This window comes from Nicotiana tabacum, chromosome 7 (assembly GCF_000715075.1).
Source record: "Nicotiana tabacum cultivar K326 chromosome 7, ASM71507v2, whole genome shotgun sequence".
In the NCBI taxonomy this organism is placed as follows: domain Eukaryota; kingdom Viridiplantae; phylum Streptophyta; class Magnoliopsida; order Solanales; family Solanaceae; genus Nicotiana; species Nicotiana tabacum.
This window is the reverse complement of record NC_134086.1, coordinates 19,310,801-19,334,792: the sequence shown is the minus strand read 5'-3', so window position 1 is coordinate 19,334,792 and position 23,992 is coordinate 19,310,801. Positions and strand designations below refer to the sequence as shown.

Here is a 23,992-nt window from a genome sequence, read left to right as displayed (position 1 = left end):
CCCTATATATGTCGATCTACCTCTCAAAACTCACCGTGCCTATCCCGAACAACTATCCCTGCTCCAACTTCACCAGTTGCAAGGTTGAAGGATGCGTCAATATTGCACTTGAGGGCTAAACCATTTGGGGGTTTCCACTTTCGATTCTCCTCGTTATCTGCCCATGTGAACCATATGGCGTACGTAATTGGTGCCATTCATTGATGAAGCTAATAGCTTTATCTAGTATGCGATCCACTGTACTCGTTCTTTGGTTCCAGATTACACCATTTCTATAGTTCCAAATCTCCCAGCATATCATGATTGCTTCTTCAATCTCCTTCTTGTTCAATGTATGATTAAGCTTGTTAAACCACTGCTCCATATTCAAAATTATTTCTCTCCATCCCACGTGAGATTGCAACCAGCATGTCTTAGCCATGGTGCAATTAAGGAGGCAGTGCTCGACGGTTTTGGGGTGCTGCCAGCACAATGGACAAGTTGCATTATTCATCACATGTCGTCTGGTCAAGTTATCACATGTTGGGAGCACGTTGTTCATCGTTCTCCACATAAAGTTTTTTTTATCTTTGGTGGGGTTCGCAGCTGCCATAATGATTGCCAAAGTCGTCGACGACTTGCCTCAATTTCATGTCTGACTTGATCATAAAGTCTCATGTAACCTCCACGGACTGTATACATGCCCTTTGGATCGAACAACCACATCCATTTATCCTGCTCTAAGGTCGAGCTTAGTGGTATTTTTTGTATTAGTTCAATCTCCTGTGCATTAAACACTGTCTCCAGCTTCACTTCGCTCCATGTTCGAGTCTCCTCATATATTAATTCTGACACGACCATCTCCTCCATCCCATTATTGCACACACTCTGAATAACTTGCAATTGCTCGGATGGTAGCCATGGAGTATGGAATATTTTTGTTGTACGTCCATCTCCAATACACCTAACACATCCCCCTTCTAAAACCTGTAACCCCGCGCATAATGAGCCACAAACATAACTGGGGTTATTTCCCACTGTTGCTGAAAGCAAATCTCCTATAGGGAAGTATCGAGCTTTATATATTCGGCTCACTAGTGCCTCCGGTCGTGTCAACAAACTCCATGTTGTTTTTGCTAGCATAGCCAAATTAAAATTTTGCACCTCTCGAAATCCCAATCCCCCATCTTCTTTTCGTTTACATAGCCCTTTCCATGACATCCATCTTATTCCCCCAGTGTCACCACCTTTTCCACGCCACCAGAACCCATTCATTGCTTTCTCGATTGAGTCACAGGTGCTTATTGGGAGAAGAAATAGCATCATAACATAATTTGGGATAGCTTGCACCACTGTTTTCAGTAGGATTTCCTTACCAGCTCTAGAGATGTATTTTTGCTTCCAACTTTGCAATTTTCCCAAACTTTATCTAATACATATTGGAAGATGTCCTTTTTTCTACCGACAATGATGGTACTCCGAGATATTTGCCCGGGGTAGCAATCTCTTTCACTCCAAGCGCATGTTTTATCGCAGTCTTCATATCTTCCGATGTATTCCGACTAAAGTAATAAATCGGATTTTTGCAAATTGACCTGTTGTCCATAAGCCTTCCGATAGCTATCAAGGCAGTGTTTAATGATATTTGCCTTGCCAATCTCTGCCTGAAAAAAGTACAAGGCGTCGTCCGTAAAAAATAGGTGTGAAACAGATGGTCCTCGAAGAGTCACCTTGATGTGATGAAGTAAACCTCGTCGATCATAAGTTCTAAGCATCACAGAGAGCCCTTCCGCTACTACAAGGAACAGATACGGAGACAATGGGTCACCTTGCCGTAAACCTCTACTTGGTATAAACTGTCCAAATATTATACCCCACGAGAGAATTGATATCTAACAGTAGTAACCATATTCATTAACTTCACGACCCATTCTTCGCAAAAACCCAATTTTAATAGCATCTGCCTTAAAATTTCCCATTCAACTCTATCATACGCCTTGCTCATATCAGTTTTTAAAGCCACATATCCTTTTTTCCCCCTATGTTTTGCGTTTCAAGCAGTGCATCGTTTCAAAAGAAATCATTGCATTGTCCGAAATAAATCTTCCAGGGATGAAGGCACTTTGGACCTCCGTAATCGCTACATTCATAAACTTTCTCATTCGATTGGCCATGGATTTGCATGCGATCCTGTCAATCACATTACATAAGGATATAGGGCGCAAATCTGTGATGTTCTCAGGAATCTTTTTCTTTAGAATTAAGATAATATTAGTGAGGTTTCCTCCCGGATTTGGCATATTGTGGTTAAGAGTCGCTAGAACTGCGTCCCTAACATTTTTGCCCACGATAAACCAGAACGAGCGATAGAACCCCGGATTCAATCCGTCCGGTCCCGGTGCCTTATCAGGGTGCATATCGAAGGTTGCTGTCTTAACGTCCTCTCTAGTAAATGGCCTTTTAAGCTCGATATTACGTTCTTCCTTAACTTTACATTCAACCATCTCCAGGATCTCGTGATACTCCCTTGATTGGACGAAAATAGATTCGTATAGAAGGTGACAATCAGATCTTTGAGTCCGTTATCCCATCTAACTCATTGTCTATCATTATGCTTCAGTTGCACCAGTGAATTTTTCCTTCTCCTTACTGAAGCCATGTTATGAAAGTAGCGTGTATTAAGATCACCATCTTCAATACTGTATTGGAAAAAAAACTGAGTTTATATTAAAGATGATGTGGCATGACACGTGGTTTAGTTAAATGGTCAAAGCGCAACAATTGACTAAGAGGCACGGATGGAGACAGTCACGGGAAGAAGAATTTAAATAGGCACGAGACAAAATATAGATACGAGTCTCATACCAATTTAAATTATTTACAGCCAACGGATTAGAAGGCATTAAAGACAAAGATCTGATGACAGAAAGGAGTCCAAATTCATTATTAAATACTTGATACGTTAGAAAATTGGTATTTAATAGGAATGATTGTATAACGGCTTATTTAATGTCATTTATTACTCATAATTATATCATTAAAGCTGAGGCTTCATTCCTTTACCTAGAATTATCTATAAAAGGAAGAAGTATCATCATTTGTAAGGACATGGAATACTATTGAGAATTCATTGAAATACAAAACTATCTGCTGTTTTACCATCATTCTTAAAAGTATTTTATTTTTGTCTCTTGATTATCAGTAACCCGGATTTCTTTTTAGCTTTGACCAAAGGCTCACATTTTTGGTTAAACAAATTGGTTCCGTTATCGGGAATCTGATAATCTTTTCTTTTAAGCTATATCTTATCTATTGTCGTCACCATGTCAAACAACAACACCGACAACAACAGTAATAACACATTGGGAAACCATGAGAATCAAATACATCAAAATCAAGATGACGTGGTTCCCTCTCCTCTAAATTCACCACGTCAATCTCGTGAAGGCACTCTTGTTACTGAATCCCGTGCTGATCAACAAGAGCAATCTGAACATTTTGAAGGAGTTACAACTGAGGCTTTACAAAAGCTAATTGATGCACAGGTCGGCAAAACTCTTCAGGCACTGGTTAGTCGATTGCCTGCTGCACCACCCACACCTACTCCTAATAATAATACATTGGAGAATCCCCGTTCTGGTCTTGATAATTCTGGAAACGGAGCAACCCCCAGTGAACCACAGGAAGGGGGACCAGGTAATTCAAATAATTCATATTTGCAAAATTTAGTACTAACCTTGCAGAAACAGATTAAGGAACAAAATGAGCGTATTAAGCAAATCCCTGGAGTTCCGCCTGTAATAAAAGGAGTAGACATGGACAAATACTCACAACAACCATGGAAGCCAAGTGCTGCTACCCTTCCAATTCCGAAAAAGTTCAAAATGCCTGACATCCCGAAATATGATGGTACTACAGACCCACGTGACCACGTGACTGCATTTACAACAGGCGTAAAAGGCAACGACTTGACCAAACAAGAAATTGAATCAGTATTGGTCAAGAAATTTGGAGAAACACTCACCAAGGGTGCATTAACCTGGTATTCTCTTTTATCTGAAAATTCTATTAATTCTTTTGCTGAGCTTGCAGATTCTTTTATTAAAGCACATTCAGGAGCACAAAAGGTTGAGAAAAGAATGGAAGATATTTTCAAAATCAAACAACGGGATTCGGAGCTGCTTAGAAACATTGTTGACAAATTCCAGCGTGAAAGAATGACTCTACCTCGTGTGCCTGATAATTGGGCTGCAATAGCCTTTGCAAGTAATTTAAATGACAAAAGTTCTGAAGCCACGAGACGACTCAAAGAAAGCCTTCGAGAATTTCCTGCAACCACGTGGAATGATGTTTACAACAGGTATAGTATGAAGCTGCGAATTGAAGAAGATACCGTACCTAAGTTTCATCATGAAGAAAGGGGCGGTCCCCGAAGATCAGAAAGCGAAAAAAGATCAGGTAAAAACAGGTACGATCCATATATGGGACCTGCAGGAAAGGACCCACGGTCGAAACAAGATAGCCAGCAATATGATCAAAAATCGAGGAACCGGGATTCTGGCCCTTCTTCAAAGTTCAGGAATGATCGGAACAGACAAGAATCGCGAGATGATAACAGAAGCTTAAAGGCACGATTTGGCGGATATAATTTTAATATCTCTACCTCCGAGCTCGTAGCTATTTTAAGAAGCATGGGATATAAGGTACGGTGGCCAAAAGAGATGCGGTCAAATCCAAATAGACGCAATCCAGATCATTGGTGCGAATTCCACAACGATCACGGGCACAAAACTTCAGAATGTAGATTCCTGCAGAGTGAAGTGGATCATCTATTGAAGCAAGGATACCTCACTGAGTTATTTAGTGAGAAAGGAAAACAAGCTTATATGAAAAACAGGCAAGAGCCACCACAACCTCCTTCACCCAAGAGGACAGTGAATGTCATAAGCGGGGGAGAAGATATTCACGGCATAACCTACACAGCCTCCAACAAGGTTTCTAAGGTAACAATTACACACGGGAAACGGGTGCGGCAGGTCCTTAAAAATGAAAGCATTTCGTTCGATGACGCAGATACCGAAGGAGTGACAACTCCACATAATGACGACTGGTAATATCTTTACTTGTACATGATACTAATGTAAAACGAGTTTTGATTGATCCAGGGAGTTCTGTAAATATTATATTACTAAGGGTACTACGAGAAATGCAAGCTGAAGACAAAATGATACCCAAGGCGCACACCTTGTCAGGATTCGATAATTCAAGTGTAGTAACAAAAGGTGAGGTAATTCTAACAACTTTTGCTATGGGTGTTGTGAAGGAAACTAAATTTCAGGTAGTTGATATGGAAATGGCCTATAATATGATCATGGGGAGACCATGGATACACGATATGGATGTTGTCCCATCAACTCTACATCAAGTTATTAAATTCCTATCACCATGGGGAATTTGCCAAATTCGTGGGGATCAGCAGATGGCTAGAAGTGTCAACGCTGTAACAAGAACCTGAAGAAAATGAAAGCATCAAAACGACAATTGAATAGCTTGAGGCAGTGATGTTATTTGATCAATGGTCTGAACGGAAGGTTTATGTCGGGGCCAATTTAAGCTTAAACATGCGAGGTATGATAATCGAATTTTTAAAAGCTAACTTAGACTGCTTTGCTTGGTCCCACGCTGATATGACAGGGATACCACCGAATGTGATGACTCACAAACTCAATCACGAAAGCAAGGTGCTTTCAAGAACCAGGTGATTCAGGATGAAGTCCAAAATTTATTAAAAATCGGATCAATCCGTGAGGTAAAGTATCTTACTTGGCTAGCTAACACGGTGGTCGTACCCAAGAAAAATGGTAAGTGGCATGTTTGTGTGGATTATACCGATTTAAATAAAGCCTGTCCAAAAGATTCCTTTCCCTTACCGCATATAGACCAACTAATTGATGCAACCGCAGGTCATGAACTTTTAAGTTTTTTAGATGCATACTCGGGATATAATCAAATTAAAATGGATCCTGGTGATGAAGAAAAAACTTCTTTCATCACAGACAGGGGGACTTACTGTTATAAAGTAATGCCCTTTGGTCTCAAAAATGCTGGGGCAACCTATCAAAGGTTGGTCACCAAAATGTTCCAAGAACATTTAGGGAAAACAATAGAGGTATATATAGACGATATGCTCGTCAAAACCCAGCAATCTCATGATCACATTTCTCATCTATCTGTTACGTTTGAAATTTTGCGAAAATTTAATATGAAACTCAACCCAGAAAAATGTGCATTTGGAGTTGCATCAGGTAAGTTTTTGGGTTTTCTTGTTTCTAATCGTGGTATTGAAGTGAATCCTTCTCAGATCAAAGCAATAGAAGAAATCCCTGATATCCTTACTAATAAAAAGGAAGTACAGAGATTAACGGGAAGAATTGCAGCTTTGGGGAGATTTATTTCCAAATCCTCAGAAAGGTGTTTTAAGTTTTTCTCTGCACTTAAAAAGCAAGATCATTTTGAATGGAATGAATATTGTCAACAAGCCCTTAGAAATTTGAAAGCTTATTTGTCAAAACCACCGTTGTTGGCAAAACCAAAGGTGGGGGAAAAACTTCTCATTTATCTGGCCGTATGTGAAGTCGCAGTGAGTGTTGTTTTAGTCCGTGAGGACCAAGGTAAGCAATCTCCTATTTATTATGTAAGTAAGTCCTTATTGGAAGCTGAGACACGATACCCACAGCTAGAAAAATTAGCATTAGCTTTGATCATGGCATCTAGAATATTAAGACCTTATTTTCAATGTCATCCCATTAATGTAGTTACTGCTTTTTCGCTTCGAAATATTTTGCATAAACACGAACTTTCAGGAAGATTAGCAAAATGGGCTATAGAACTAAGTGAATATGAAGTTGTTTATCAACCTAAGACCGCTATAAAATCTCAAGTACTAGCTGATTTCGTGGCCGATTTTAGTCAAGGGATGCATTTAGAAGCAGAAAAAGAATTACTAGTTTTTAATGGTACGAACCCGGGGACTTGGGTTTTATTCACTGACGGTTCATCTAATGTAAAAGGGGCAGGCCTAGGAATAGTCCTCGTACCACCTGCGGGTGAGACTATTAGACAGGCTATAAAATGTCATTCTATAACTAACAATGAAGCAGAGTATGAGGCTGTAATTGCAGGTTTAGAATTCGCACGAGAACTCGGCATAACACAGATTATAATCAAGAGTGATTCTCAACTCGTGGTTAATCAAATGATGGGGACTTATACGGCCAGAGAGACACGAATGCAAGAATACCTCGCAAAGGTACGGGAGTTAATAAAGCAATTCCAAACTTGGAAAGTAGTGCAGATCCCAAGAGATGAGAATGTAGAGACAGATGCTTTAGCAAATCTCGCATATGCAGCAGACGTAGCAAACAATACAAATGCTTCAGTCATACATCTATTTCATTCCGTTCTCGAATCTGATAAAAACGAGATAAATTTTAATCATCTAACATGGGATTGGAGAAACGAAATTGTTGCCTTTTTACAGCACGGTACCGTGCCTAATGACAAAGGAAAGGCTCACGCGCTTCGCAAAAAAGCTGCACGATATTGTTTATATCAAGGAAAACTTTATCGAAAGATGTTCGGTGGACTACTAGCAAGGTGTCTCGGACCCTATCAAACAGAATATGTGATTAGAGAAGTACACGAAGGACATTGTTGGAATCACGTAGGGGGACGGTCACTGGTAAGAACATTAATTCGCATAGGATATTATTGTCCTAAGATGGAAGAAGAGGCAACCAGTTTCGTGTCCAAATGTGATAAATGTCAAAGGTACGGCAATAATATGCACAGACCAGCTGAGTTACTACATCCTGTTATAGCCCCGTGGCCCTTTATGAAATGGGGAATGAATATCGTAGGTCCACTTCCACAAGCAAAAGGTCAGGTAAAGTTTCTACTTGTACTTACAGATTATTTCACTAAATGGGTAGAAGCAGGGGCATTTAAACAGGTACGAGAGAAAGAAGTTAAAGACTTCATATGGCGAAATATAATATGCCGCTTTGGAGCACCAAAGGAGATCGTGTGTGACAATGGACCACAATTCATTGGAGCTCAAATCACAGAATTTCTTCGAAGTTGGCAGATCAAAAGAATAACGTCTACGCCATACCATCCAGTAGGTAATGGACAAGCAGAATCTACTAACAAAGTCATTATCAACAACTTGAAAAAGAGGTTACAGGATTCAAAAGGTAATTGGCCTGAGGTGTTACCTGGAGTATTATGGGCTTATCGTACAACGACCAAATCAGGCACTGGAGAAACACCATTTTCAATGGTTTATGGTGCGGAAGCCTTAATTCCAGTTGAAATAGGTGAGCCAAGCACACGGTACGATCAGGCAACGGAGGAATCTAATGATGAAGAGATGCGGGTTAGCCTAGATTTACTTGAAGGGAGAAGAGAAGCTGCATTGATAAGGATGGCAGCACAAAAGCAAGTAATAGAACGATATTACAATAGGAAAGCATGCCTCAGATTTTTCAAAATTGGGGACTTCGTGCTTAAAAAGATGTTCCAATCTGCAAAGGCTGCTAACTCAGGAAAGCTAAGTCCAACATGGGAAGGACCGTACAAAGTCCGTGGCATTGCGAGAAAAGGAGCATACCAGTTGGAGACAATGGACGGTAAAGTTTTACCCTCACATTGGAATGCCGTCCACTTAAAAAGATATTACTTTTGAGAAAGTACCTACGGTCAGGTATCATCATGTTAAAATTTCTCTCTTGGGTTATTAATATTTTACTAGCGATTTTAGATGCTAGGCAAAATACCCTAACTCGTGCCAAATGATGAGTCACAACCTGCAAGGCAAAATGGAGTATTCTTAAATTCCTAGCCCAGGGTTACAATTAATTTGATGGAAATACACACGAGTTAGGCAGTCTTCATCTATAATCGCACCTTCGAGTCCCGTATATCTTTCTGTTTCAGGAAAAAGGGCCAAAGTAAAAGAAATAAACAAGTGCTCGAGGCTTCATACTTCACCGCTCAAACACTTGGGGGATTACAATACTGTACACAGATACGTGTAGAAATGCAGATACGAATATCGAACAACAGATTCAAGTGTTGAGTAAAAGTTACGAAGTCTTCAGCGGTTATGAGAATAACAGAGTCATCTCTCAAACCCTTCTTAATATATAAATATAGGGTCATGACTATGTACTGAAACAGGTTATGAAGAAAAACCTTGTTTATTCTATGTTATGTACAAATCTGTTACAAGAAAAACAGTTACGAGAAAGTTGTAGGTGTATTGTAATACATGTAACAATCAAACACTTGTTAAAGTTTATGAATAAAAAACTTGCCAAAGTTGTTTCATACAAAACATGTGTTTTCCTATTTCTTTCCTATTTCCAAAGTTGCTGCAGTAGCCACTTCTTCATTTAAAAGTTCTTCCGTTCCAGGAGCTTCAAGTACAGGGGAAGGAGTATCAGTAAATTGTTGACTTTTCTCGATGGTATCTACGACTTTGGCCAATTCAGACTGCAAGTCAAAACCTTCCTGAGCAGCTTCCGTCAAAGCATTACGGCGAGATTTCAGGAAAGCCCAACTTACCTCTATGTTGAAGTTCTCCTCCAGAAGTCCATATTCCTTTTCCCACATAGCAAGATCGTTTTTTAAGATTTGGTGCTCAGCTAAATGGGAATCAAGGGAAGCTTCAAGAGAGGCATGAGAACTCTTCAAGGCATGAATCTCGTCAGAGGAGGTCTGTAAGTCAGCCTGAGCTTGAGTCAAGCTTTACACTAACTCTCCTGCATACTCTTCTTTCTTAGCCAAAAGTGCCTTAAGCTCCCTAACTTCTTCACTAGCCTTGGATAATTGTTCTGACAAAGAGCATTCCAAAAGCTCTTTGTCTCTTTTAAATTGGCTTGAAGAAGCCTTGGCAGTTGCCAGTTCAGAAGTCAAACCACGGTTTTGCTGCTCCAGGAGGTTTTTATTTTCTTGCAACTCCTCTATGATCCCTTGAGCATTCTCAAACTGTTCTTTCCAATTGGCTGCTTCAAGCTGGGCTCCCCTGGCTATTTCTTTGGCCTCGTGGACAGTTTTTTCAGACTCACGAGCTTTTCTTTCCAGAAGGGAAATTCTTCCCATTAATTCCGTACCAATGAGATTAGCCTACAGAGACAACTCATAGAAATGAGGGATTGAAGATAATTAAAAAAAACTTGTTGGTAAGAAGAGGAAAAATACCTTCAAAGTAGAATGAATTATGTCATTCATCATAGTCAAGCAGCTATGGCTCTCCATCTTCTTCTTCTCAATATCTCCAATTAGGGGCTCGAGCCAAACATCGGCTCTACCAGTCTTTCTCAAGAGGCTATGATTGGTAGGAACTTCCAGAGTAACACTTCTCATAGTCATACTTCCACTGGTAGAACCCGTCTTTGTACGATGAACAGAGGGAAGAGGAGCAATGGAAGGAATGGAAGGAGAAGATGTAGAAACCATGCAGGAGCGGAAGCAGGTGCAGTAAAAACTGCCAAGGGAACGGACATAGGAGCGGTAGAAACCGGCAAAAGAATGGAAGTCGTCAAAACTGGTAAAGAAATACTTACGGTTGGCAGAGGAATGGAGGAAATAGGAACGAATGAGGAAAGAGGAGCTTCATCAAAAACAGGGCCGAGCTCGCCACTCCCGAAACCACTATCAAAAAGATGCTGAATTGACTCATTATTATCTCTTGGTTCGGTGTCCTCATCAGAATGGATCAAAACAGGCTCGGTGGTGGAGGTTCGAGCAGGAGTGTCTTCAATTTTATCATCAATGATTATTCGCCTCCTGACCCTTGACCTGGTAATTAGGGAGGTACCCTCCTCTTCTTCTTCAGAACTTTCCTTTATAGCTTTCCTTTTTGGCAGCAAGGCTCGAGCCTTATCCAAATCAAGAGTAGCATTCGAAGACATGCGAATGGCCATAGCTACTTCAGCCGTCATTCCTCTAATGCCAAATCCTGATTAAAGGATGGATATACATGATCAAAATTGAGGAAAGAATGCTTAACATGTAAAAAGGGGCATACCATGTGTTTTGACCTTCCAGCCATGTAAGGAAGAATTGATTTCCAAGTTCTTTGCTCCCTAGAAGCAATCTTCAAAAGTGAGTCTACCCAACTACGGAAGTTGGGAATAGGTTCCACGTCTCCCATGGTTGCTACAAAAAACCAAGAAGAGACGAGGTTAAAAACAAAATTTCTTTTGAAATTCTCAAAAGTAGGTACGGTAAATAAAAGAAAACCTACGTTCAAAATTCCACTTCTCAGGGAAGGGAATATTTGTTTCGCCAATCAAGTCCACCGTACGAACAGCAACGTAACGGATATACCATCCACGATCTTTGTCATCTTCAGGATTTACCAGAACTTTTTTGCTCCTTGCAGTTAAGGTAAAAAACCCATGGCGTATTAAGTTAGGGTGGTACAGATGAATGAGGTGAGAGAAGGTGAAATTGACATTGGCTTTGGAGGATATATATCTCAAACAAGCCACTGTTCTCCACACTAGTGGACCCATTTGGGCCAAACAAATTGTAAAGAAACGGCAAAAATCAAGAATAACTAGGTCAATCGGAGGATTAAAACCTAAAGTGAAGGGGTAAGTATAAACAAAAGAATACTCACTTCTAAAGGAGGAAATTCTTTGATTTGGGGAAGGAATTGACATTCGAAGACTATCCTTCCAGTTACAATCTTTTCTTATGGTGGGGATTGTAAGCTCGGTTACTATTGTAGGGTAAGTATCGGCTTTTTCTAAATTTGCAATTTCTTTTTGAAGAGACGTTTTGTCACTTTCAAAAGACAAATCGCTGGAAACTATCTCATCAACTGAGGGTTCTTGAGAAGAATCAAGAATTTCTCTACTTTTAGAAGAGGGGGCCTTTGGGATAGAACTCCTTGAAGAAGAACCAGAGGAGCCGCCTCGAGTAGATTCTAACCCTGTTTGAAGCCTACCTCCTCCGCCTCTTCTGTGTCTAACAGGGGCGTTGGGGAATTGGTCTAGAATTGGAACTTTTTTACGGTTAGGGTTTGAAGAAGACATTGTTAGGAAGGATAAGTCCAAAGAAAGAAGAAAGTGTTTGCTGAAGATTTGTGAAGAAGACAAAGGAAGAAAAAGTTATGTATATAATGGGAACTGTCAACCTTAGAAGTGTAATGATGGAAAGCCTATAATAAAGGCAGCTATCACTTCGTGAATAGTGAGAATGAAGAAGTCTCGAAAAAGGGTGTAAATAGCGGAATCAATCAGAAAATGACACATGGGCAGAACATTAAATGGAAAAGACTACTGAGCCGTTAATACTGTAATAAGCATTAACTGTGGCAAAAATTCCTTTTTTATGAAGATCCACTTCCCAATTATTTAATTGATAAATAAATGGAAAGTGGGGGGACTATCTGTATTGGAAAAAAAACTGAGTTTATATTAAAGATGATGTGGCATGACACGTGGTTTAGTTAAATGGTCAAAGCGCAACAATTGACTAAGAGGCACGGATGGAGACAGCCACGGGAAGAAGAATTTAAATAGGCACGAAACAAAGTATAGATACGAGTCTCGTACCAATTTAAATTATTTACAGCCAACGGATTAGAAGGCATTAAAGACAAAGATCTGATGACAGAAAGGAGTCCAAATTCATTATTAAATACTTGATACGTTAGAAAATTGGTATTTAATAGGAATGATTGTATAACGGCTTATTTAATGTCATTTATTACTCATAATTATATCATTAAAGCTGAGGCTTCATTCCTTTACCTAGAATTATCTATAAAAGGAAGAAGTATCATCATTTGTAAGGACATGGAATACTATTGAGAATTTATTGAAATACAAAACTATCTGCTGTTTTACCATCATTCTTAAAAGTATTTTATTTTTGTCTCTTGATTATCAGTAACCCGAATTTCTTTTTAGCTTTGACCAAAGGCTCAGATTTTTTGTTAAACATAACCAGTGTTGCTTTGCATGTTCGCGCCAGTACATATCTTGCTGCTTAGAAATCTGTAAGCAAGCATCTTTAGCTGCGCTATACAGTTGCGCATGCTCCGGGTTATTGCTATCTCTGAACTTATACATCTGATTCTTACATTGTTTTAGTTTAGTGGGGAATTGGTCTTTCTTATTTTTTCCTCATTCCTTCAGAAAGTTTCCACAAATTGCAATGCGATTTCCAATTGGTTTTTCTCTGCCGCATGACCACGCCTCCAAAACTGCCTCTTCTATGTCAATCTCTTTGAGCCAAGCATTCTCGAATCTAAAAGGTACGGGGGCATATCGAATAACACTCACCCCTAGTGATAAGAATAGAGCGGAGTGATCACTATTTGCTACCTCAAGATGATGGACCTGCGCCTTCGGAAATAGGAGGACCCATTGAGATGTGGTCAAAACACGATCTAGTCGTTCACAGACCCAATTCCTTGTATTCCTGTGACGCTCCCAGGTGAAACGACTACCCGTAAACCCCAAGTCTCTTAGTTCACATTCCTCGACGACTTGTCGAAATCCATCCACACGCCAAACTAGTTGTTGAATCCGTTCCATTTTATCTCCAAAAGAGAGGATATCATTAAAGTCTCCTCCAATACACCATGGTAAAGAAGAAGTATTCTTAAGTGTTCACATGATATTCCATGATTGTCTTTGTTGGTGTGAACCAGGAAGACCATAGAAGCCTGTGAATCGATAGCATGGAAGGCCAACAATTTCAACTTTGACATCAATAAAGTTAGTTCCGTATCCAAGAACAGTGCACATGTCTTTCCCTTTCCAAAGTAGTGCAACACTACCACTGAGTCCTACTAAGTCAACTGCTAGGAGTCCCTCAAACCCCCAATGCCACTCGAACTGATTCAACCTCCGAAGCCGGAACTTTAGTTTCTTGCAAAAACACCAAATTGGGCTGCTTATCATGGACAAAGTCCTTCAGTTCTGAAATTGTACGTGGGTTCCCAAGCCCACGACAATTCCAAATTATTGAACTCATTGGTCCTGGCGGGTCCTGGTTCGAATCCGTTTTTTGGATTCTCGTATATTACCATCGCACCCTTTCGTTCTAATTTTCTCTTTTTATCCATTGCACAGACTATACCATCCTCCACACATATTGTCGTTCCATTCCTAATCCCCGTTACCCTAACCAACCCAAGATTTTCACTTTCCATTTCCATAAATTGCACCCTCTCTTTTTTAGACCCCATCCCCAAATTTTCCGTCATTTATTCCCCCTCATTACCATTCCCTACACCCTCTTTCCTAAAATTTGCGAAATTCCCTCCCTATTTTTTAGGACGGGATCACTCCCTTCCCCATTTCTCGCACCCTGATTTTCTCGGATTTCCTTATCCATCCTGTTTCTTTCCTCCGCCAAATTCTCTGGTTTCAACCACCGTGCTCCAGCCATGACCACCGACCTCCTCTCTGCTCGTAGCCAAGGACCATATGCAAATAGTTCAGTAGTCTGTCCACGATTTTGCCATAGTTTAAGGCAAAACTTATCACTATGTCCGAGAATACCACAGTAAAAGCAGAAGATTCCTAGTCGTTCATATCTGAATGAGACTTGTATATAGGAACCCCCAGGTCGACGGATATTCATTGTCTTTTTTATAGGGTTTCGAACATCGATTTGAACCCTAACGCGCATGTAATCTCTCCAAATGGAATCGTGATTTTTTGGGTCAGCATACTAGAATTCCCCGAGTGTATTGCCAATATCCTTAACCACTCTCTCCGATCGGAGAGCGCCCACCAGATCATGTATTTAGATCCAGATTTCTAGTTTTGTCAATTCAACATATCTTGGGTTTTGTCCTGGCGGAAGGGGCTTCATAATGATCGGGCATTGTTCAAAGTTCCATGGTCCGTCTTTTAGAGTCCTAGTATAGTCCATTCCATCGAAGAATTGAAAAGCAAAAACATTGTTACCTAGTTCTTTCACCACCATACATTCCATTGGCCGGATAGCCTTTGCCAATGCGTCCTTAAAGAACTTAGGATTTATGACCTTATCGGTAAGCACTCGGGCTTCAATACTGTATTGGAAAAAAAACTGAGTTTATATTAAAGATGGTGTGGCATGACACGTGGTTTAGTTAAATGGTCAAAGCGCAACAATTGACTAAGAGGCATGGATGGAGACAGCCACGGGAAGAAGAATTTAAATAGGCACGAGACAAAGTATAGATACGAGTATCGTACCAATTTAAATTATTTACAGCCAACGGATTAGAAGGCATTAAAGACAAAGATCTGATGACAGAAAGGAGTCCAAATTCATTATTAAATACTTGATATGTTAGAAAATTGATATTTAATAGGAATGATTGTATAACGGCTTATTTAATGTCATTTATTACTCATAATTATATCATTAAAGCTGAGGCTTTATTCCTTTACCTAGAATTATCTATAAAAGGAAGAAGTATCATCATTTGTAAGGACATGGAATACTATTGAGAATTCATTGAAATACAAAATTATCTGCTATTTTACCATCATTCTTAAAAGTATTTTATTTTTGTCTCTTGATTATCAGTAACCCGAATTTCTTTTTAGCTTTGACCAATGGCTCAGATTTTTGGTTAAACAAATACACCATTGTGTGGTATCGCCATGCAAGCACTGGCTGGCTAGGTCTGCATCGTCTTCATAGTCTAAATCAATTTCTGAGTCGCCGAGATTTAAGCCGGACATGTCCTCCCACGGAGGGCTACCGTCAGTGGGGCGTGTAGAAGCCATAGTCGCCAATAGCGGATGTAGAAAGCAAGAACTCTAGTTACTAAAGAAAACTTGTTATGAAAACAAAAGGACCGCTCTCATACAGAGAGAAGAAATAAAGATAAGAGGTAGACCAACAGAGTCTGTGAAGGAATATTTTACAAGAATTGAAGAAATAGTCAAATGGTCTAACGACTAATGGAGAAGTATTGAAAGAAGTTAAAATTGTTGAAAAAAATATTGCAGTCTCTCAGTTTAAAGTTTAACAACAAAAAAGTAATTCTTGAGGCTACTAAAGTTCTTAGCGCTCTCAGACTTGATGATATAGAAGAGGAATTGGTGACATATAAGAGATTATTGAATCAACATAAAGATGAGACAGTAGAGGAGGCATCGCAAGAAAGGGATGAACATCCAAAAGGAAAAGAAGGCACGCCAATAATGACGGAAATAAATCAAGAAGGTAAAAATTCAAAAATAGAGAAGAAAAGAAGAGAAGGTACATATAATTTTTATTGTGATAGAGATTCCATTGAATGCGAAGAGAAGTCAAATAATGTTCAAATTGATCTGCCAAGAATTTCTGCCATTGTTAAAAAGAACAATTTAGTTGCAAGGGATGCCCGTCTAAAAGAGGTTGGTGTTTCACCAGAAAAATTATTTGATAGTATTGAAGATAAACCTAGTAATGAAAGAAGCAAGATGATTCATCAAGAGAAAGTTTCTAATGATCCACCCAAGTTTGAGGCAGAAATAGCTTGGGATCTAGAACCACAACAACACACTACTATAGATATCGAAAATGTAATAAAATTTGTGCCATTGTTTGAGATTGCATGTTTTAAGGAGCACGACGAAATATTTATTGACGGCATCACTCTACAACTTATATAATGAAAAATTTGGAGTTGAATGGGTGTATAAGCCCAACTACAAGGCAACTGGAGAAGTAGATGATTTCAAAGTAAAGAAAAAATATGGTGATGATATTTTGAAGGAATTTATCATGAGTAAAGTCAAATCATATATGGCCAATATTGAAGAAAAATTGAAGTTAACTAAAGATAATACCTGTGATTTTGTTGATGCTACATATTTTAGGAAATTTGTGGAGAGTCTAAGGTACTTAACTTCTACGAGGTCTGATGTTACTCATGGCATGCTCAAGTTTGAAGATCTTGGTTCAAGGGATGCTGTTGGAATTAACCCAAGATTAATTAGTATTCTTATGTCGTCAAGGATTTAGTATTTACTAGTTTATTTAATTTATGTCTAATTAGGATTCACAACCAAAATCATGTAGGAATATATTTTCTAGATTCTAGTCAAATTTGATTTTGTAGTATTATAAATAGGGGTGCTATTATATATTTTCTATTGTAGAGAGATAATTATGATGTAGAGAGATTCAAGAATTTATGAGTTGTGAAAAAATATTCTACCAAATTCTCTTCCTAATTTAATAAATTTCTTCTATATACCTTTTGCTGAATTTTTTGCTTGTACCTAAATTGTTCTTTGGGGTATTTCAATAGATCATTGATTTTTTTTTGTAGCCTAAACTCGTGTTTTAAACACTGATTTTAGTATTTGGGTAAGTCCATTTGGTGAAGAATTTCCATAAATCTGAAGTTTTTCGCCATTGACGAATTCTAAGCTTTTCAGATCGGGAATTGCTTGTTAAAAAAAGTTAAGAGAAATTTTTAGGGAAGATATTGCTTCTAGTGAAAAAATTGGAAGTTGAACAAAAGAAAAACGAAAAAAGCCAGAAGTGGCAGCATACTTCCAGCAATAACGGTAGGAGTAATGTATTCTTTTTAGCCGCTCTCATAAATAAATATATATATATATATATATAAATTTGGCGGATACCATTAATTTCGATCATCCGATAAATTTTATATTTTGCCCTAAAGGTAGCATACACTAGGCCCAATAACGGCCCAAATAATGAATATGTAGTTTTAGTTCAAGCAAGTATTTGTGGCAAGAGGAAATACATATTTTCTCCAAGTGACTGTCTGCAACCAAAAGATTAGCACTCAAATTATAGTACCAGTACAAACTAATTCAGGATAAGATTAAGGGGTTCTGCACTTCACCTCAAAACATAAAATAATTGGATATTTTAATATCATGTTGTAATATTTGGATATTTCAATGTCATGTTATCGCAGTATTTTATCATTATTCATTAATATTATAACGCGTTGTGATGACCCGCCATGTCATCATGCCACATAGGCGCCATTTGGCATATATTAATGTCATGTGGAAGCTTACATAAGAAGAAGGCTAGCATTTGTGAGAAGATTTTAAAGAAGTATGGACATTTCCTTAGAAAGAACCTAGATCTTTATGGATTTGCTAGGAAAGTCCTTGGAATCTTCTAGGCTTGTAGAGAATTCTAAAAAAAGCTTTTATCTTGTAAATATCAAGGACTTGTGTAATAATTAATATTTACACACAAGCCCCTATGAGACTAGTATATAAAGGGGGTTATTCATTTGTAATTCATCAAGCAAACAATTCAAGTTCTCTCTAATACAAAGCTTCCTTTAACAATTCTCTTATGTTCTTTCTTCCATTCTCTTAGCGATGTTGAGTGTAGTAAGGCTGACTTGACATAGCAAGAACGTGAGCAAGTTGTGCAAGATCGTGAGCGAATTGTCAAGTGCCGCACGTGTACTTAGTTAACAACTAAGGACGTGACAACGTGGTATCAGAGCGAAGGTTTCAACTAAGGGACTAGCGAACGACGGAGAAATTAACGCTGCCAACACCCAAGCCAACGTCATCCAGGATGCTGCTGGCAAGAGCGGCCGTAGCAAAAGAGGAATGCCACCAACAAGAGCCATGAGGTGCCACCCGAGGTTGTGTCAAACGAAGGGCTTACATCCCAAGAACCATCTGCCACTGAGGCGAGCGAGGATGAAGTGGAGGTCCTGCCTGAGGACATCTCGCTCGGTAAAGAGTGGGTGATGAAGATGAACGCGGGGATGGACGCCGTGGAGATCTTTGGCCAACGCTTGGGGAAGGTGGAGGGCACCCTTAACGTTCTTGAGGGGCACACTTTTGAAGAGATTGAGAGTATCCGAAATGACTTGGAGAGACGTACACAGACTAAGATGGAACTAAGGCAAACCATTACTGCCTTAGAGTGCAGACTCATGGAGGCTTTGAGTACTATCGATGCTATGAAGGCAAAGATAGAGTCACTCGAGGAGCATGTTAATTCTGGCATGACCGAGGTAGCCAGTAATGTTGTGGTGATGAGGGAGGCCAAGATCGAGGCTCCCAAACCCCCAGTGTTCAAAGGTGTTCGTGATGCACAAGAAGTGGAAAACTTCCTTTGGCACTTGGAGAACTACTTCAGGCATGGCAAAGTGAGGGACGACAAGGCCAAGATCAACACTGCGGTATTATACCTCTCAGAGACTGCCATGCTATGGTGGAGAAGGAAGATGGCCGACGTGGATAAAGGTCTATGTACTATTAGCACATGGGATCAGTTCAAAGCGGAGTTCAAGCGACAGTTCTTTCCAAACAATGTCTTGTACGAGGCAAGGCGCAAGTTTAGGGAATTGAAGCAAACAGGGAGCATACGTAACTATGTCAAGGAGTTCACTACCCTTATGCTTCAAATCCCCAACCTGACCAATGATGACTTATTGTTCCACTTCATGGATGGGTTGCAAAATTGGACTAAGGAGGAGTTCCAACGCCGACAAGTCACTGATATAGACCAAGCCATAGTGGAGGCCGAATCATTGATGGATCTCAGGCATGACAAGCACGACAAAGGCAATGGCAAGGAGTCAAAGGTTAACAATGTCAAAGGTGGGGGAGACCGTGGCAAAGTCAAGGAGATACAACAACAATACTCCAAGACTCAAGATTTCAAAAAGTCGAGTGGTCGTCAAGGCTACACCGAGAAGAAGGCACAGGTTAAGAAGAAGGGATGCTATATATGCGGAGGGCCACATGGCTTCAGGAATTGTCCTGACCTCAATAACATCACAAGGAGAGAGTCCAGGAACCGCACAGTTGGGTATGATCGGATTATGTGGTGCTGTCACAAAGCAAGTTATCCAACCTATACGTGGATCTCACCATTAACAACAATCCTGCTCGTGCAATGGTGGATACTGGAGCAACTCATAATTTCATGACTGAGGCTGCTGCAAAGAGACTAGAATTGAAGCTTGCTCCAACCAACTCTCGCATCAAGACCGTGAATGCCGAGATACAGAATGCTCGTGGGGTAGCTAATGGAGTTGGTGTCAAATTGGGAACTTGGAAAGGTATGACAAACTTTACCGTAACCGCTATGGATATCTTTGACATTATACTGGGGCAAGAGTTCTTTAGAAATTGTCATACTTTAATCGACCCCTACCTCCAACGTCTCTTGGTTATGGAGCGAGAAGGAGATTGGATGGTACCTACAATGACTATGTCACATGGACAGATCTAAGCACAACTCTCAGCTATGCAGGTTGTCAACAGGATCAAAAGGAGGGAGCCGACGTTCGTGGCAACCATTGCAAGTCTAGAGGAAGACAAAAATTTTAGGAGACAATGTCTCCTTGCATAGAGAAGTTGCTTAAGGAAAACAAAGATGTCATGCCCGAGGAGTTGCCTAAGCACTTGCCGCCCAGGCGAGATGTGGATCACAATATTGAGTTGGAGCCAGGGGCTAAGCCACCCGCATTAGCCACATATCGTATGGAACCTCCCGAGCTAGAGGAGATCAGGAAACAATTGAAGGAGCTGTTAGATGCTGGTCACATTCGCCCATCAAAGGCTCCTTTTCGTGCACCAGTATTGTTCTAGAAGAAAAAGGATAGATCATTGCATTTGTGCATAGACTACCGAGCACTTAATAAGGTCACCGTAAAGAATAAGTACCCGATCTCGCTCATTGCTGACTTGTTTGATAGACTTGGGCAAGCCAAGTACTTTATCAAGGTGGATCTTCGAAAGGGCCACTACCAGGTTCGCATTGCAGAAGAGGATAAGCCAAAGACAGCATGTGTGACGAGATATGGAGCCTTTGAGTGATTGGTGATGCCCTTCGGCTTAACTAATGAACCAGCTGCATTTTGCACCCTTATGAACAAGATTTTCCATCCCTACCTTGATCAGTTCGTGGTAGTATACCTAGATGACATAGTCATCTACTGCAATACCTTGGAGGAACACATGGAGCACTTAAGGAAGGTTTTCCAAGTCTTGCTGGAGAATGAGCTATACATCAAGAGAGAGAAGTGCGAGTTTGCACAATCAAAGGTGCACTTCTTGGGCCATGGCATTAGCAATGGCGAGCTACGCATGGACGAGGCTAAGGTACGTGCTATCCAGGAGTGGGAGGCACCCATAAAGGTAACCGAGTTGAGATCCTTCCTTGGCCTTGTTAACTACTATCGTCGGTTCATCAGTGGATACTCAACAAAGGTCGCACCATTGACTGAGTTTCTAAAGAATAACAAGCCATGGGTTTAGATGGAGAATTGTCAAAAGGCATTTGAAGGCCTTAAGGTAGATGTAATAGAGGAGTCAGTCATGGCATTACCTGACTTTGCCAAGACTTTTGAGGTGCACACAGATGCCTCAGACTTTGCCATTGGGGGTGTCCTGATGCAGGATAAGTATCTCATAGCATTTGAGAGCCGCAAGGTAAATGAGACGGAGCAGCGTTACATGGTACAAGAGAAGGAAATGACTGCCATTGTGCATTGCCTTCGTACATGGAGACATTATCTGCTCGGGTCGAGGTTCGTGGTCAAGACTGATAATGTGGCTACTAGATACTTTCAGACACAGAAGAAGCTTACACCAAAGCAGGCTAGGTTGCAGGATTTCTTGGCCAAGTTTGATTATGCGCAAGAGTATAAGCCGGGAAAAGGTAACGTTGTAGACGATGCCTTGAGCCGGAAAGTCGAGCTTGCTGCAATTACTTCAGCGAGATGGGACATTAGGGAGGCTATAAAAGAAGGCATGCAGCATGATCTAGCAGCCAAACAGCTTATCAAGTTAGCCAACAAAGGCAAGACGAGACGGTTTTGGATAGAAGATGGCCTACTACTTACCACAGGTCGGCGGGTCTACGTGCCTAAATTTGGAGACATTAGACGACGGATAAGAGAGAGTCATGACACAATATGGGCTGGTCATCCAGGTCAACGTCGCACTAGGGCCCTGGTTGAGTCAGTCTACTATTGGCCACGCATGCGTGATGACATAGAGTGCTATGTGCAGACTTGTCTTGTCTGTCAATAGGATAAGGTTGAACAACAACAACCTGGAGGACTTTTGGAGCCACTACCAGTTGCAGAGCGTCCATGGGAGAGCGTAACTATGGACTTTATTACTTGCCTACCAAAGTTTGACGATTATGGTACTACTATGGTGGTTGTGGATAGATTTTCCAAATATGCCACCTTCATGCCCGCCTCACCAGGTTGCATAGCCAAGGAAGCCGCCAAGTTGTTCTTTAAGAATGTGGTGACGTATTGGGGCTTACCAAGGCATATAATCAGTGATCGAGACCCCCGCTTTACTGGAAACTTTTGGAGAGAGTTGTTTGACATACTTGGTACGGAGCTGCACTTTTCTACTAGTTTCCACCCATAGACGGATGGACAAACAGAACGAGTCAATGCCTTACTAGAATGCTACTTGAGGTATTATGTAAGCGCGCATTAGAAAGATTGGGAAAGGCTCACAAACATCGCCCAATTCTCTTATAACTTGCAACAGAGTGAGTCACTCCACATTCTTTACCATCCGCGTTCGAGGGAAAGAGTTTGGGGTCTTATCATATGGCCAAAAGATAGGAGGAGCAGCTCGACACCGCTAAGTCCTACTTGGATAAGGCAGCTAAGAAGATGAAGAAGTTTGCGGACCGTAAGCGGCGTCCCACATACTATAGAGTTGGGAACATGGTCATGGTGAAGTTTAACCTAAGACAGTTCAAGGCACTACGGGGCATGCATCAGAATCTGATTCGCAAGTATGAGGGGCCATTTAAGATCGTCGCCAAGGTAGGCAAGATCTCATACAAGCTTGACATGTCATCGTATCTTAAGATCTACCATATCTTCCATGCCAGCATGCTTAAGCCATATCATGAAGATAAGGATAATCTGAGTAGGGGCCAATCAAGTCGGGCGCCAATGACTATCACCGCCTCGCATGATCGGGAGATTGAGGAAATCATAGATTACCAGGCCAGGCGAAAACAAGGACAAAAAGCCACCGCTATGTTCCTCGTCCATTGGAAATGGCAATCACTAGAGGAGGTCACGTGGTAACAATATGAAGAATTGTGGCAATTCAAATATAAGATCCGAGAGTTTATGCAGTAGCATTGCGCCGCGTTCGTCGCAATATTGGGTGGGGGAGAGTGTGATGACCCGCCATGTCATCATGCCACATAGGCACCATTTGGCATATATTAATGTCATGTGGAAGCTTACATAAGAAGAAGGCTAGCATTTGTGAGAAGATTCTAGAGAGGTATGGATATTTCTTTAGTAAGAACCTAGATCCTTATGGATTTGCTAGGAAAGTCCTTGGAATCTTCTAGGCTTGTAGAGAATTCTAGAAAAGCCCTTATCTTGTAAATATCAAGGACTTGTGTAATAATTAATATTTACACACTAGCCCTCTAGGAGACTAGTATATAAAGGGGCCATTCATTTGTAATTCATCAAGCAAACAATTCAAGTTCTCTCTAATACAAAGCTTCCTTTAACAATTCTCTTGTGTTCTTTCTTCCATTCTTTTTGCGCACCTACCCCGAAGGATAATTGCGTGAGGGAGTTTTTCCATTTTAAGTGACATTATTCAAAAATGGGATTATTTATTTATTTCAGAGTCGCCACTTGGGAAAGGTTTGGCTTTTGGTGTCCCAAGTCACCAGTTTATCTTGAATCCCAAATCGAGGAAATTTTCGACTTTCCAAATGAAGTCTGCGAACCAGAAATTCTAAGTAAGGAATTCTGTTAACCCGAGGGAAGGTGTTAGGCACCCACGGATCCCGTGGTTCTAGCACGGTCGCTTAAATTGTTATAATAGCTAAATATTTGATTTTAATACATGTTATAACTTGTGTGCTTTTATTAAGTTTAAACCGCTTTTATTATTATTAATAGAATTGCAACGTAGTGAAAACGTATCTCGTACCTCGTCACAATCAATGTACCCGTGGTCATAGA

At 40.4% G+C, this 23,992-nt stretch overlaps 2 protein-coding genes across 2 annotated transcripts; both read right to left on the bottom strand.

Moving 5' to 3' along the window:
- Positions 1-115: 115 nt before the first annotated feature.
- Positions 116-1,254, bottom strand: LOC107830363 (uncharacterized). Its single transcript, XM_075218302.1, has 2 exons — positions 622-1,254; positions 116-460 (listed from the first exon to the last, which is right to left on the bottom strand). The coding sequence occupies exons 1-2, from the start codon at positions 1,252-1,254 to the stop codon at positions 116-118; spliced, it is 978 nt and encodes a 325-aa protein (XP_075074403.1).
- Positions 1,255-13,181: 11,927 nt separating this feature from the next.
- Positions 13,182-13,595, bottom strand: LOC107818377 (uncharacterized). Its single transcript, XM_016644384.1, has one exon. The coding sequence runs from the start codon at positions 13,593-13,595 to the stop codon at positions 13,182-13,184; it is 414 nt and encodes a 137-aa protein (XP_016499870.1).
- Between the last annotated feature and the right edge of the window lie 10,397 nt (positions 13,596-23,992).

Excerpts from the sequence above, each read along its gene's own strand:
- LOC107818377 (XM_016644384.1), bottom strand. The coding sequence starts at position 13,595 with ATGGAACGGATTCAACAACTAGTTTGGCGTGTGGATGGATTTCGACAA.
- LOC107830363 (XM_075218302.1), bottom strand. The coding sequence starts at position 1,254 with ATGAATGGGTTCTGGTGGCGTGGAAAAGGTGGTGACACTGGGGGAATA. Across the intron at positions 461-621 it reads AAGTCAGACATGAAATTGAG|CACCCCAAAACCGTCGAGCA; the intron begins GCAAGTCGTCGA and ends TTGTGCTGGCAG.